General features: G+C 44.8%; 1 protein-coding gene across 2 annotated transcripts in view; it reads left to right on the top strand.

Annotated features, from left to right (window-relative positions):
* LOC135874250 (uncharacterized) overlaps positions 1-10,138 on the top strand; it is a 42,598-nt gene extending 32,460 nt beyond the window's left edge. Inside the window, exons 4-5 of one of the 2 annotated variants that reach the window (XM_065399031.1) lie at positions 9,707-9,845; positions 9,945-10,138. In XM_065399031.1, the coding sequence (XP_065255103.1) occupies positions 9,707-9,845; positions 9,945-9,966 (161 nt within the window). In that variant the 3' untranslated portion in view covers positions 9,967-10,138. Of the gene's footprint in view, positions 1-9,706 lie in introns of both variants that reach the window. The other variant, XR_010561144.1, reaches the window with a different exon arrangement.
* The last annotated feature ends 6,292 nt before the right edge of the window (positions 10,139-16,430 follow it).

The raw sequence follows: 16,430 nt of genomic DNA, 5'->3' as shown, positions 1-16,430 counted from the left end.
TCCTCTGACCCTCTTAGTCCCAATCCCTTTGGCTGAGACGCAACTAATTAATTACAGCACTGGGGTCGCAAATGTCACTAACTCACTTTTAACCCTCTCTGGCCTGTGTTGGGGTTTCACCCCATCACCGGGAGGCATCTTTATCGAGTGTTTTGAGTGTGGGTTCGGAGACAGAACATCTAGGTTCTATTCCTAAACTTTTGGCAAGTCACCTATGAACTTCTCCAGGCCTTGGTCTCCCATAATTTCTTACTTTTGGAAAGGTCAGAAGAAAGGGATGGTGTAACTGACCAGCAGTATTAAATTTCCTGCCTACTCCATCTGTATTTGGATCACTGCCTTGTAAATTATTAATAGCCAAAAGGTCTCAGTTGCCATCCAAATACATGGTTTTAATTATGTTATAATTTGTTAATTATAGGAAAACAACCTGGGGTTTGACAGGACTTTTGCCATTTTGTCAAACCCATCAACCCCGGGATAGGCGCTTATGCCCATTATCCATCGCAGCACCGCAACATTATGTTCAAAAAGATTGCTGACCATGCCTGAGGTTGTAATTTAGTTCATTTCTTTGCTGATAAGGATCATTAAACCCATCCTAACGACCTTGAGGAAATAAGCAGTTGCAGATGCTGGATGTTTCGACCATGATGCTAAATTTCCAAAGGTGACCAGTGATTTTGGGTGCTCAACTTGAGGCCTGATTTTCAGAAAACGTCAAGCACCCAAGAGCTTCCATTGACTTCAGTTGAAATTGTGGGACTTCCAGAACTTCTGGAAATCATGGTCCCTAAATATCAAACTGGTTACCCAAAATACAGAAAAAAAGAAGGCAGCAAAAAAAAAAAAAAACCATTAGTGGCCACTCCTGATTGAGTTCAATGGGAGTTAGGCACCTAGGCATTTTTAAAAATCCTACTTGTCTCCTATCTGCACATGTTGGCACCTAAGTACCTTTAAAAATCTGGGTCTTGCCTCCCAGTCTAAAGCCCACACTACAGAATCTCCTCTTCTATTTGCAGGAATACAACACTCCCTCTTTGCTATTTTAAGCTTCCATTGCTATTGTCAGTTTCCTTGGCAGCAGGAAAGCGGCCAGGGCAAAGTGTAGAAGTAAACACGGATTAGCGCAATTTGTGAAAACTGTGGGTTTCTCTTGTCTCCACTTTAGTGGTCAACAGCAATGCAGCCACACTGATCATCTGGTTCTGATAGCTGATCTGGGGCTGTTCCTTAATGTAGACAAGGCCTTAGTGGATATCTTGGCGAGGCCAAATTTGGTGGAGGGACAGGCAAATGGCAAAGGATCAAGAATAGAGTGATGAGGAAGAAGTCTAGGAAGAAGGAGTAAAAGCACCAGGGGTAAAATCCTCGCCTTGTTGAAGTCAAAGGCAGAACTTCCATCAACTTCAGTGGAACCAGGATTCATCCCAGGATGTTGGCTGCAAAAGGCACAGGGAGATGAGATCAAGGCATTGCAGGGAAGGCAGTGGAGTAAAGGATTGCCAGAAGGTAGATACTAAACACAGATAAATTGTGATGATGATTATACAAAATGGAGTGGATTAAAAATATACTTTTAATAAAAATGTTCTTTATAAAGCACCAGCTCCCAACCAAGGTATACCGTTAATGCAGTCAAAATATCACTAAAAACCCACACAACAGAAGGCAAAGGAAATATGTTAAAGCTGAAATCCCATTCCCCTTGAAGACATGTGTCGTCCATTTGTGCCAGCATATGTCTCTGGGTTTTTTTTTCTATTTCCCACTTTGCTTCTGTCTAAGGAATTTCACTTGCAAAAGCGGCAGGGCAGCTACGAAAGCAAGAGGCTGCTTCTGAGTGCCAAGACTTGGGCTTAAGTGTGGCTGAAAGATCAGCCATCAGGTCAGTTTCAGCTCTCATGAAGTCAGACATAGGTTCATAGATTCATAGATTCTAGGACTGGAAGGGACCTTGAGAGGTCATCTAGTCCAGTCCCTTGCCCTCATGGCAGGACCAAATACTGTCTAGACCATCCCTGATAGACATTTATCTAACCTACTCTTAAATATCTCCAGAGGTGGAGATTCCACAACCTCCCTAGGCAGTTTATTCCAGTGTTTAACCACCCTGACAGTTAGGAACTTTTTCCTAATGTCCAACCTAAACCTCCCTTGCTGCAGTTTAAGCCCATTGCTTCTTGTTCTATCCTTGGAGGCTAAGGTGAACAAGTTTTCTCCCTCCTCCTTATGACACCCTTTTAGATACCTGAAAACTGCTATCATGTCCCCTCTCAGTCTTCTCTTTTCCAAACTAAACAAACCCAATTCTTTCAGCCTTCCTTCATAGGTCATGTTCTCTAGACCTTTAATCATTCTTGTTGCTCTTCTCTGGACCCTCTCCAATTGCTCCACATCTTTCTTGAAATACAGTCCCAGAACTGGACACAATACTCCAGTTGAGGCCTAACCAGCACAGAGTAGAGCGGAAGAATGACTTCTCGTGTCTTGCTCACAACACACCTGTTAATGCATCCCAGAATCATGTTTGCTTTTTTTGCAACAGCATCACAATGTTGACTCATATTTAGCTTGTGGTCCACTATAACCCCTAGATCGCTTTCTGCCGTACTCCTTCCTAGACAGTCTCTTCCCATTCAGTGACTATTCAAGAGCATGGGACTAGTAAAGCTGCAAGGTTGGTACGAAATCACTAACTAATGTTAATGGGCTGCTAAGTTCATAACATGTCCACAAGCAAGTAATTGCTCACTTACGTTGCACAATTTTGAGGTGTGGCACACAGTGAGTCTTCCTCTTTCTTAGTGAACTTGCTAAAGGATTAAAAAAATTGAAAATTGCCTAAAGAAATCTGCCACGCTGTACGATTCTGCACCAGTGCATGTATATATACACAGACACACACAGACGCAGACACACTGGTGCAGAATACACCAAAGTACAGACATTGAAAAATGTAAACATTCATTACAAAGTTGCCTGGAGACAGGCAAAAATCACTCACTTCTGGGTGAGATTTTCATCCCTTTTTTAGTTGGATCCCAGTCCTGCAGCCGTAGAACTGGTCAGAAAATGCATTTCATTTTCCACAAAACATTTCAAAAAATGTCACGCGTTAAATTGTTTCAATTTGTTTTGAAAAACCGAAAGCCTGAATACCACCAAAATAACTTGGTGTTTGACAATCAAAACCTGAAAGTTTTCAGCTGTCCACAGCTACCTGAAAAATTTGGATGGAAAACAGACATTGTCTCACAAAATTCTGTTTACTCACAAAGCCATTATTGGGGGAGGGGTGGAAAGGAGAGAGAGGAATGAGATGAAAGTCGTGACTGAATGAAAACAAATACAAATTAAAGTTATAAAACTGAGTAGTTGGGAGAAACTGACTGATCAACTTGTTCCGCCTCCAGCGGCGGGAAAATCTGGTGGCCTGAGGTGAAGGGCAAGGCTAAATCCTGGAGCATCCAGTGTCATTGGACCACCTCCCAGTTCCACAGATGAGGGAGTGTTAGGGATAAATGAGGAGAGAACATGCAGCAGAAACAAATTAAAACTACCATTTCATTGCCCACTTGTTACATTTTCAAATAAGCACCCATGTGCTTTCTCCTATGTTGCCCCTCACCCTTGGGAGCAGCTCCCTGTAAACATCCACAAAGCTACCTCATCGGCGTCCTGCAAATCCCCTCTCAAAATTCTCCTTTGCCGCAATGTCTGCAACCCCTTCCCAAAACTTGGCAGCATTAGGCAGCTGGTGTGCCAAGACTATTGCCTGCCATGCTAACCAATATTGTCTCATTGTTTCCTTGTGCTCCCTCATCTGTCTGCATCCATCTGTTGTCTCTCATCTTATATTTGTATAGTTATATCTTTGGGTCTGGGGCTGTTTTGTACAGCGCCTAGCACAATGGGGTCCTGACCCATGACTAGCGATGCTAAGCACTAGTGCAATACAAATAGTAATACATGCTTTTTACAGAGTTACAAAAAACAATTACAGGAACAGGGTCTATGTAATATTCCGCCTTCCTTTCATGTGTTTTTGTAATGGATTTTGGAAGTCATTTATTAAAGAGTCTCACCAAACATTACATACAAACCTAATTCCAACTGGTTTCGATAGGACCACTGTTGCATGGACTGAGAATTAGCCAAAGGCTTGTAAACTAAAGGGTAATGGTACATGGCAAGTTGATAGATGTCTGAAGAACAACAGGGTTGGCGTTACTTCCTGGCTTTCTCAGGCCACATCCTCCCGATTGTCTAGTGGAGCTGGCTGGTAGTGGAACAAAGTGTATATTTATAGATGCCTGGAGTTGTGTGTTTGTTCAAAGCAGAGACAGCTGCCGCACGAACCTCTGCATGCTGCCCTGCTCATGTGTCTCAACCCTGAGCCAGTGGTATGACTTCTGGTGGAGAGGATGAGACACCAAACACCAAGCAACAGATGCTAGGCGCATTTCTGAATGCACTGCTGGAAGGCACTCAGCTACCAGGGTGAGGAGTGCCATAGAAGAACCTGAGTAGAATAATGGCAAGAGGGTAGTTTAGTCTTTGTGCCTATCTTCAGTCTTTGGCCTCTCAGCTGAGCGCTAATTGTGAGAGTGCCTCTGTGATACAGGCACTTGCTTTATTTGAACGGGACCCAGCCCACTAACTCATTTCACATAGGTGAGCAGGCAGCCGTCAAAGAGCAGTGATGATCCCAGGCTGGATGTCCATTGGCAATCTGCAGGAGAAAGGCTCTGCCTCCCCTTCCCAGTTCTCTGAATCATTCCCTCCCCCGGTCAGATTCTTTTCGAGAAAGTGTCCTATTTTTACCGGCAGCAGCCTGGAAATAGAATGAACGCAGACCGAGTTAAAATGCATACCAAGCTATGCCTGTAATCCCTTCGCTGGCATTGGTTCAAATGTGCATGAGTGGAGAGCCATTGCCAGGCCAAAAATGGTAGAATTTTAGTCTATAAAAAAAGTAGAATAACCAGCCTAACGGTCTTTGGAAACGACCGTGAGAAAGAGCTTTGTTGTGGTAGAACTGACAAGACTGAAATGTGTCATTGTATAAAAGGGCAGATCAGAGGATTACATGGCGTAATGAGGCTCAGCAAAGTGGCAGATGGTAGTGGTGCTGGGTTGGGTGGAGGGGTAGGACCACCCACTAGCTTCCAATGATATTTGGGTGTTTCGGATGTGAGGTACGCCTGAGGTTGGTCCTGAGCGACTCTCATGGTAGAGAAGAGACAGAACTCAGCTGCAAGGAATTTAAAAACAAGTTCTTTGGGCTTGTATACATACTAACTATACCAGTATACAGGTGCTTATACCAGTATAGCTATTCCTATATGGGACGGGGGAATAAGTGATGCTGGTATGAGGCAGCTTTATACCGGTCTTTCTGATTTCACCCTAGGGGTGGTACCGGTATCAAATATTTCAGCAAAAAGAAATCACACCCCTGACTGAAATGGTTATACAGGAACAAATAGTATGTGGAGACCAGGCCTTACATTGTGAATGATGGGTGGGTTTTGAGCTGTCCTACTTCATAGAGGTGTATGATTATAGTGCTGCCTTATAGGAGCAAAAGAGAGTCTCATTGTCATCAATACTATGGTTTCTGTAAATGCCATAAGATTTCCTTGAGCAAAATTTGGCACAAGAGCGAATTTCTCAATGAATTATTATTATTAATTATTTGTATTGTGGTAGCACTTATAAGCCCTAGTCATGGACCAGGACGCCTGTGATAAATGAAGGGGGGGAGCTCCCTTTTATGGACACCCAGCCAACCAGTTAGCTATAAACTGGTAGCTGTTCTCTACTTGCTTTACCTGTAAAGGGTTAAAAAAGTCTCCAGGTAAAGGAAAGGGAGTGGGCACCTGACCAAAAGAGCCAATGGGAGGGCTAGAACTTTTTAAAATGGAAAAAACACCCATTCCCTTTGTCTGTTGTTGTTGTTCTCTGGAAAGAGGGGACAGAGCAGAGTCAGGTCTGGGACTCTGCAGTAAAACGCGTTTTGTCAGGTATGGAAATCATCAGATCATACCTAGAACTACCCAGCTGTGTAAGTAGATTAGGAAAAGTCTAGAAAGACGTGATTAGGGTTATTTCTTTTATTTCCTTATGGCATGTGGACACCTCTGTGCTAACCCCGGATGCTTTTGTGTTGCTTGTAACCGTTAAGCTGGACCTCAAGAAGGTTATTCTTGAGGTTTAATTTTTGTAAGTGGGTTTTTTAAATCTAGCAAAAGCCTAAGTTCCAGATGTCTTTTCTTTCTTTTTGTTTTTTAATAAAATTTACCTTTTTTACTAACAGGATTTGGATCTCTGTGTCTTAAGAGGTTTGTGCACATGTTTTTAGTTAGCTGGTGGCAACAGCTGATTTCTTTGTTTTCCTTTCTCAGCTCTTCCCCGGAGAGGCGGGTGAAAGGGCTTGAGGGTACCCCACAGGAAGGAATGTGCCCAGGGCCGCCCGGGGGGGGGGGGGGCAAGTGGGGCAATTTGCCCCGGGCTCTGCAGGGGCCCCCACCAGAGTTTTTCGGGGGCCCTGGAGCGGGGTCCTTCACTCGATCCAGGGGCCCCGGAAAACTCTCGCGGGGCACAGGCCCCCAGAGCTTCTTCCGCTCCAGGTCTTCGGTGGCAGTTCGGCGGCGGGGGGTCCTTCCGCTCCGGGACCCGCCGCCGAAGTGCCCCGAAGACCCGCGGCGGGGGGTCCTTCCGCCCCGGGACCCGCCTCCAAAGTGCCGGGTCTTCGGCGGCAATTTGGCAGTGGGGGCCCCCTGCCACCGAAGACCCCAGGCCCACTGAATCCTCTGGGCGGCCCTGAATGTGCCCAAATGCGCCTTTCTGGGTCCAAGGGGTTTTGCATTTGGGTGGTGGCAGCGTTTACCAAGCCAAGGTCAGAGAGAAGCTGTAACCTTGGGGGTTTAATACCAGTCTGGAGTGGCCAGTATTACAATCCTTGCGGGCCCTCACCTTCTGCACTCAAAGTGCCAGAGTGGGAATCAGCCTTGATAACCCCATTGCACTAGTTGCTACACAGAATAAAAAGTCTGTACCTGTCCAAAAGAGTTTACAATTTAGAAACTGCTTTAATGCCTTCATGCCAGATTTTCCCAATGCGATCAGTACAATATGATTTCTCTATCTTCTCAAGATTTGCTCTATGGAATAGCTTCGTGAAATACCCTATACATCTCACGTCCATGAGAGATACAGCAGTCTCTCATGGAATCAACTGAGGATGACTGAATATATTAAAATATAGAGACTGAAAAATGAAAAAAAAAATTTTGCAGATCAGTTCAAAATGACGGGCTCCATTTTTCCTTTTGTATTGGTATTTTAGGGTGGGCAGGTGGTTAATGAAAAATTTTGAAGAAAAAATATTTAATTGTCAAAAATGAATGGTGTGGGAGAAGAGGGGAAAAAAACAAATAAAATTGTGATTAAAAAATTGACACATTTGTTTAAAAATGTCAAAACCTGACAACCTTCCACACAAGTGTTCAGTTAAAAATGCCATTTTTGGATGAAAAACACTTGTTTGGAAAATGTTGACCTGCTTTACTAAAAATATCAGAGAAGGCCAGTGAGTCAGAGTCCCATTTACTTCATTGCACACAGTGCGGATTAAGAGATTTAAAATGTTTATTAAAAAACACCCAACGCTCCCCCTGACCTCCCCCCAAAACCCCAAACAACCCAGGAATCTTAGTTTAGCCACTTGGGACAGAAATGAAGAGGGCAGCCTAAATTGGAAATGGATCAGCCCATGTGGTGTCTGTCTGCATAATGCTGCTCCTGTTATAGACTGAATGATACCAAGCGTGCTTGGCACTGTACAAAACATAAAATGAAGATGTGGGGCCAGATAATTGTTTTTCATTCTGGCCCTTTTATGTTGCTTCAGTGGCACAGAAGGACCAGAGAACAGTAAAATCTACCTAGCTGAGATTGGCATGAAGGAGCTCTCAGTTGGTGCAGAGTAGCTTGTCCCTATTACCTCAGTTGGCCACATTGGAGGAGACATGTGAGATTAAGGAGGGGGTGTGTCCAGAATTCACTGCGCTCCCGCTATTCTTAGGGACCATAGTCAATTGGTGGAAGTTAGCACAGTTCTGGGATTGCCCTAAACTATAGATTCATAGATTCATAGATTCTAGGACTGGAAGGGACCTCGAGAGGTCATCGAGTCCAGTCCCCTGCCCTCATGGCAGGACCAAATACTGTCTAGACCATCCCTGATAGACATTTATCTAACCTACTCTTAAATATCTCCAGAGATGAAGATTCCACAACCTCCCTAGGCAATTTATTCCAGTGTTTAACCACCCTGACAGTTAGGAACTTTTTCCTAATGTCCAACCTAAACCTCCCTTGCTGCAGTTTAAGCCTATTGCTCCTTGTTCTAACCTTAGAGGCTAAGGTGAACAAGTTTTCTCCCTCCTCCTTATGACACCCTTTTAGATATCTGAAAACTGCTATCATGTCCCCTCTCAGTCTTATACGCATGCTCAGATCTGCCCTGAGAAGTAGGGAACAATAACCTCTCCCGGACAGACTTTAAAAACATGTGCACCAAGCAGAGAATTTGGTCCCCGAGCAAAGGATTTTACAATCTGCGTTATCCGCCTTTGGTTAAACTGTGTGATTTAATGCCCAATGGCAGGGGCAGGATAGACAAGTGCAGTTTGCCTTCATCTTGCTTGGTAAGTGAGATGCCAGTCTCTTCTCGCTGCTGTACTGTAGTGCCCTGAAAGAAACACATGGTTTGCCACACACCATTTTTCTTCCATCTGGATTGCATTAAAATTGGTATGGGGCAGGGAAAAAAATACAAACGCAATAAAATGTTTTCAATAGAAAATTAATTGGAAAATGCTGGATATTGTATGCTTCAGCTGCAGCTATTTGTACTAATTACAGTGACTGATTCAAAGAGAAGGGACAGGGGAAGAACAAGAGTAACTCTCTTTCCTAAGACTGAAGGAGAAAGGCCCTGAAACACAGGAAATCTATCATAGACTTCTTGTGGGATCTTGGGCAAGTCAAGTTGCTGCTCTGTGCCTCAGTTTCCCCATCTATAAAATGGGGATATTACTACTCCCTTTCTCTCTCTTTGTCCTGTTTATGTAGCGTGTATGCTCCTACCTAGCACAGAGAGCTGAGCCCTGCACGTACTATTTAATACAAACTGTACTAATCCTGTGGTATTACAGCCGAAGTAGTAGGTTGTAGACCAAAGAACCTGCTTTAAATGAAAGTAATGCTTATATTACGCAGCTAATTAGATATGTCCTGTGATCAAGTGGCCAGGGCACAGGACGGGAAATCCAAGGACCTGAATGCTATTCCTAGCTCTGTCACTGACTTCAGGTGTGACTTTGAGCAAGTCATTTTGCTACTGTATCCCCGCCCACATTCTGTCTATACAGACTGTAATCACTCCAAGCCGGAGACTGTCTTTTAGTAGGTGTTTGTACAGTGACTTACAGAATGGGCCTTGATCTTGTTTGCAGACTTCAGGCCCTACCGTAATACAAAACCAATAATGCTAAAAACTCAAATAAACCATCTCCTTTGTTTTCTAAGTGATTTACAGTTATATTTCATATTAGATGCTGATTCCTCTTTGGACACTTGTCCAGCCCACCCTCCTACTCCCCATTCTGACAAGAGTTTTATATTTTGACAGTGAACTTGGGTCACACAGAGAGAGGAGACAAGAGGATCCAGGAAAAGATATTCATCGGTGACCTTCACTCTCACCTCCACTCTGCTGAACAGAGCATGGTTTCAACATGCCAGGAGCAATTTTTTGTAATGGATGAAAGGTGATTTTTGCTTATAACAAAGATGCCAGTTTGAGAGAATCTTCAACTGACCCTTAAAATGACAAAGAAAAAGCCCATTTTAATGCTTATTTTTGGCAGGTGTGAAATGCAGCCCAGATAAAGTTGACTCTTCTTCAACTGGGACAAACTGGTGGAGAAGCCGTTATCCTGATTAACTGGATTTTTCCAATTAAAAGAAGAGGTTTCACAAATAAAATCTAAAGAGCCTTCAAATAAATACTGCCCTGTACCTAATGCAAGATTTAAAACAATAGTCTCTGCATTCTGAACAGGGTCCTGACTACACTTGCCATTATTATTAAAATTATAACAATAGTGCCTAGACGCCTCAGCCATGAACAAGGACCCCAGTGTACCAGGAGCTGAACAAACACAGAACAAACAGACAGTCCCCACCCCAATGAGTTTAGAATCTAGTACTTTCCTGCCCTGGTTCAGTTGCCTCTCAAAGTGATAACTATCCTCCATGAGTTATCGACCAGGAACTTTTCACACCAAATGCATGAGCGGCTGTTGTTGAGCTAAGGAACTGAAGAGGTACCGGGGTGACAGATTTTTCCAAGGTATTTAGGCATCTAAAGGTGCAGCTACACAACTACTGGACTTTTCAAAAGCATCTAGGCACCTAACTCCCCTTGAAGTCAAAATTCAGCAGATTGATTTCAGTAGGAGTTAGGTGCCTAAGCTGTGTTGAAAATCACACTTGTCTGTGTAATCCCCCCGGTGAGTGTGTCTGCAGACTGGTACAGAGGGGGGCTTGCAATATACACTCCCCAGGGAGTTGCTTCTGCATCATTAGGCACCTGAAAGCCTGTACAAAGCCCAGGCCCTCCCACTCCATCAGGCTCTGACCCAGGGCCCTTTGGGCTACCAGTGGTTTGGCAACCAAGGCTGCCCTCCCTGGGCCTCTTCCTCTCATACCCTTCCACCCCCAGGGTTGAACATAGAAAATCAGGGTTAGAAGGGACCTCAGGAGGTCATCTAGTCCAACCCCCTGCTCAAAGAAGGACCAATCCCAAACTTTTTTTTTTGCCCCAGATCTCTAAATGGCCCCCCTCAAGGATTGAACTTACAACCCTGGGTGTAGCACGCTAATATTCAAACCACTGAGTTATCCCTTCCAGCTAGGGAGCCTAGTCCAAGGTTTTCCATTGGTGAGGAAGTCCAAACCAAAATAAGTAAGCAGGAGTTACCAATGTCCGGGGTCCTCTGATTGTCTCTGGGGTGGGTCATCCCTTCCCTCAGGGAGGGCCCCTTTGTGTCAGAGCCTTTAGGCTTCCCTCTGCTCTGCTCTGCTCGAGCTGTGGGCTGCCAGTCTGCTCACCTCCAGCTCTGCCACCCAAATCACCTAATTCTGTCTTTTAACTCCACCAGTAGAAGGAACCTTTGCTGCAGGTGTGTCGGGGCTGGACTGGCTGAGCCCAAAATAATCCCTTAACCCCTCCTTGCCTAGTGTGGGGTTTGTACACCCCATCACAGGGTAACGTGGGTTACCACAGCAACTGGTAACTATTGAAGCATGCGTGGAATGCCCTTCCCACTTCAGCCAGCCATCACCCTCCTTTCTTTGCAGTCTTTTGATCTGTACTTTTCCCATCAAGACTATAAGAAGTGAGTTTATAATTAAAAGCAGGGAGGTGAGGAAGGGAGATAAATAAACACAAACCCACCTCACTAAGGCCCTGATTCAGCAAAGCATTTAACCATGTGCATAGTGTAAGGGTACGTCTACACTACCCACCGGATCGTCGGGTAGTGATCGATTTATCAGGGATCGATTTATTGCGTCTAGTGTAGACGTGATAAAATCGATCCCCGATCGCTCTGCCGTCGACTCCAGAACTCCACCGCGGTGAGAGGCGGAAGCGGAGTCGACGGGGGAGCGGCAGCGGTCGAGTCGACGGGGGAGCGGCAGCAGTCGACTCGCCGCCATCCTCACGGCCAGGTAAATCGACCTAAGATACGCCGACTTCAGCTACGCTATTTGCGTAGCTGAAGTTGCGTATCTTAGGTCAACACCCCCCCCCCCCCCAGTGTAGACCTAGCCTAAGATCTTAAATCCTTTCCACATCTGGATCTCTCATTTTACCCCCTTCTCTGCCTCTTTCTCTCAGAGCGTAAACAATTTGGGCTAGGGATGGTCTGTATTTCCAAGTGCTCTATGGCACCAAGCATATTGTCAGCAATATGCAAAAGACAGAGTGATAATGAGCAATGACAATGAATAATGTTCTAGACTGCAACAGCAGATGCATCTTTGAGCACTGCTGTCCGTTTGGCTCAAAGGCTTAGCCAAAACTGCAGGGTTGTTCTTGTTAGGAGTCAGATATATTCTTTGGTACTAGAAACTGGGAATGGGCAACAGGAGATGGATCACTTGATGATTACCTGTTCTGTTCATTCCCTCTGAAGCACCTGGCACTGGCCACTGTCAGAAGACAGGAGCCTGGGCTAGATGGACCTTTGCTCTGACACAGTATGACTGTTCTTATGTGTAATTTTGTTTATTTACAAATAATGTCCACAAAGTCCTGCTTCCCTGAAAGCAGTAGAAACAAACAGCAGGCAGTTTCCTTGTTCATACATCCCCAGGTCTGCCCCTCCAGCAGGTTCTGTGCTCAGGAAACTGTCTCTCTGCTTCCACTCAAAGTCATGATTGCAACTGCTTCTCTCGGCTCTCTGCTGGCTTTTTGCTCTAAGCCTCTCACCCGGGCAGGCTGCAAAACCAATATCCTTGCCCCTACCTTTCAATCAGGGAAACCCCACAGCCCACAAACTTAGCTCTCACCGGCCAAGTGTCTTGGTCAGTCCTTCCATTGCTTTTAGGTGTCTCTACTAGGTGAAGGAGCTTAACTGCTCCTTTCACTGAGTCTGAAAGAGTGCTTGGAACACCCCTTGACTTTAACTAGGTCTGTCATTGTCTTTGGATCAGAGATTCAGCCGATGGCAGCCATTAGTACTTTTCAATTTAACAAGCATAAATAATTGCACCACAGTTTCAAATGTAGAGGAGGTTGTGTAATCTGCAAGGCAAATATATCCCCAAACCAAACCCAACAGAGCGCAAAGGAGAAGAATTGAGAAAGAACTTTTTCGACTCATGGATGTTTTCGTTTGCGTGGGCATGGAGCACGGAAAAAAAATCTCATGAGGGTAATGAAAAAAAGGAAGTGAAGAAGATTCTGTAACCACAACGTTCAAAGGCTGAGTGACAAAAGAAACCAGTAAAGCTGGGTTCTGCCCCTGCAAGCAGAACACGTGGTACTGTTAACTGAGCCAGTTCTGCTCCAGTGACAAAGTAAATAACACGCTGCTGAGATTTTTCTGAGCCCTTTTTTTGAGTTGTTTTCTATAAGCGTGTTAATGATGAGATGGAAAAGTACAGCAGGTGAGGTGTAAACATGAGATCCTTGACTACAGCTAGTGGGGAATTTTCTGGTGAAACCTTGAAAAGGTTGATTCACAGAAACATATCTGGTTCAAACAAACTTTTGACAGGTTCCACAGGAAACTTGTCTTGTTTCCTGCAAGCTCACCTGGGCTACCGATGTCCACAACTCTGAGGCCCCACCCTCTGCCACAGAATCTGGAAGCTGCTGACTGAAACTGACATGATTCTTGTCAGTTTCATTGGTCCTAGCTAGTGATGGGCCACAGTCAACTGCTGACAAGGTCCCGGGAGAGAGCATGTTTCATTTTGGAAACACCATGTGTCGGTGTGGCCTTTCAGCAAATCGTGGCAATTTTCAACGAGTAAAGGCCAAACGCTGCTTTGTATTACATCAAGGATACATGCACTGAAGTCAGTTCCTCTGAATACATAATAGCACTCCCAGGACCCAATCAGGGCTGGAGCCTCCTTGTGCTAGACCCGGTATACACAGTAACTAACACAGTCCCTGCCCCATAGGGCTTACAATTTGCAAGCCTGCTTTATATTTCCTAAACTCATGCACAAGTACTGATCACACCACATGCAATTCCAACCTGGGCAACTGTCCAGACAGGCTGCATCTCAACAATCTTTTATTTAATTACTGGATGCTGCTGCCAGAGACGTACCAGCCTGCCTGCGTCAAGTAATCACTTTTTCCTGGCAAACAGAGCTGATCCATATTTGTTACATCCCCCCTCTCCTTTCCTCCCTTCTCCTGCTAGGAACTCTGTTGTTTCTGCTGGCTAGGAAATGAGTCAAGTGAACAGTCTGTCTCCCCTCTGAGAGGTTCTGTGAGTTGCAGTTTTATAGCAGGGCTTTTTGGTCAACCGCTGAATGGGATTCACTCAGGAAACTCCCATTAACTTGAAGGAGGAAGGACAGACAGTTGCCTGGGACTTGGCCTCAATTCCTTCCTGAGTGACGCTGGGCAAATCACCCAATCTGCTTCTGCCTCAGATGGAAGGTATAAAACCCCATAATGGACAATCAAACATGCACTCACTCCTGCACTGATTGTGTTTCCTTAGCAGTTTTTTTTGTTTTTTTTTTGCAATCGACTTTATCAAATGACTTTGAAAGTCTAGCTACATGATGGCTCCAATCTTGCAGGATGCTGAGTACGCTGATGAAGTCATTGTGCAGCACGAAACTCTAGCTCTCCTTTGTTAGCTAGTTCGTTGAGTGCCCCAGAGAACTAACAGATTGGTGGGGCACAGTTCTCCTGCAGAACAGGGGCAACCTAACTCTTATGCAATGCTTTTTCCAGCAGTAGATCTCAAAGGAAGAGAGTGTCATTATTCCCATTTTACATATGGGGAAACATCAAGGTCTCCAGCATAGCTGGGACTCGAACCCAGCTCTCCTGAGTCCCAGTCCAGTGCTCTAACCATTAGGCTCTTCTGGTTCATCTATGGCATATTATGCTCATCTACTATATATTATTTATCCATTGGGCACCCAAAAGTGTATTAAATGTCCCCTCCCTCCCACACACTCTCCCGGCCATGAAGAATGTCCATGACACAGTGAATTGGCAGTAGAAATTCAATAACTGTCAAAAGAAAATTTGGCCCTTTTCCTTTCTTGCATTGCCCTGTGTCATTCTATTTCTATGCCATCACCCACCCCACTGTAGTATCTGACTGTCTGTCAAAGTAATTGCCAAAATGCTACACACATCAGAAGAACAAGTGCAAATGCTTATTGGCACGTGTTTGATGGTTTTAAGTCCATAAAGCATTCATCCCAAGAGACATGCTGCTATCAGCTAAAAAACGTTTTTCCAAATTCGACCATTCAAAAATCATGGGTCAGGTCCCAGAAGTCCCGATATTGGCTTCAAGATCATGAAATTAAAAAAAAAAAAATAGACACATTTTGGGTTCTTTTTATTTGCCTTTTGTTTTTAGTCGTTAGGTTACACTCAGGTCACATTTCCAAGCTTCTTTCTGCAACTTTTTGTTGTTCATTTGGTTTATTATAACTGAAAGCTGAGATTCTCCCATAAACCCTTGGCTCCAGCAGCTGGGGCTTTAAGGAAAAAAAAAACCACCAAAAAATCAGGAGACTTGTGACAAAAATCTGAAGAGTTGGTAACATTGTAAATCTATTTAATATATATCACAGATGCTTTTTTCCCCTCTTGTAGTTCCAGAAAGATTTGTCAGGCTTTTTCCACTTTGTGTCTGCTAATATAAATTGTGTAGAGATATGTATCATAGCAGCCAGGTTAAAAACCTGCTGATACCTTTCAGAAAACTTTGACATAACATTTTTTAAAAGTCCTGATGTTGGTATTAACAATATTTTTTTTTCTTTCTCCTGCCTCTTGCTTTAATTACAGAGAGGAAGTTCAGATGTAGATCCAAATACAAAGTTAGAAAGCATTTGGATCTCGGGGTTTTTTGGTTCAGGCCTATGTCTATTTTTTAGTATTAGGAATATTTAAAAGAGAGGGCCTGATCCCAAGCCTGTTGACTGAAGTTAGTTGGAGTCTTTTCCAGGGGTGAAAGTAATGCCGAAGACTTACCAGTACGGGGGCCGGCTCCGGCCCCTGCAAGGGGCGGGGCCTCGGGAGGAAGGGGCGGAGCTGGGGGGGGGGTCCGCGTCCCCCAGCCAGCCTTTCCACGCTGCCTGGCCTGTGCTGCCCGGGGCTCCAGCAGCAATTTACCGCAGCAGCGGCAGCCGGAGCCCTGGGCCCTTTTAAATCGCCGGCCCCGGGGCAGCTGCTCTTTTTGCCCCCCTTCGTCGGAGGCCAGGTAGGGGGCAAAAGGGGCGACGACGTTAAAGCGGTGCAGCGGCAGCGCTTTAAGCAGGGTCCTTTGCCGCGGCCTGTACCGCCTTACTTTCACCCCTGGTCTTTTCTGGCTAACTGAAACAGAACTGCATGTCAGGCCAGACAGTATCTTTGTTGCTTAGAGTCATGCCTCTGCTCCTGCTGCTTACTCTTAACTTAAATAACAATCCTTTGTTTGTGAGTCACCATTAGTTGCTGTGGAGATAATTAGGAGGCCAGAAAATGAGAATGGTGATTTTATGCAAGGAAGAGAGAAGAGGCGCAGATACATTCGTGAAGCAACAGAGATCTTGTTTGCTTGCAAGTTTCCTTAGTAATTACAAATAAATAA

The sequence above is a fragment of the Emys orbicularis genome, chromosome 2 (assembly GCF_028017835.1).
Source record: "Emys orbicularis isolate rEmyOrb1 chromosome 2, rEmyOrb1.hap1, whole genome shotgun sequence".
NCBI classification, from domain to species: domain Eukaryota; kingdom Metazoa; phylum Chordata; order Testudines; family Emydidae; genus Emys; species Emys orbicularis.
Note: the sequence above shows the minus strand (reverse complement) of the source record. Positions and strands in the feature narration are given on the sequence as shown.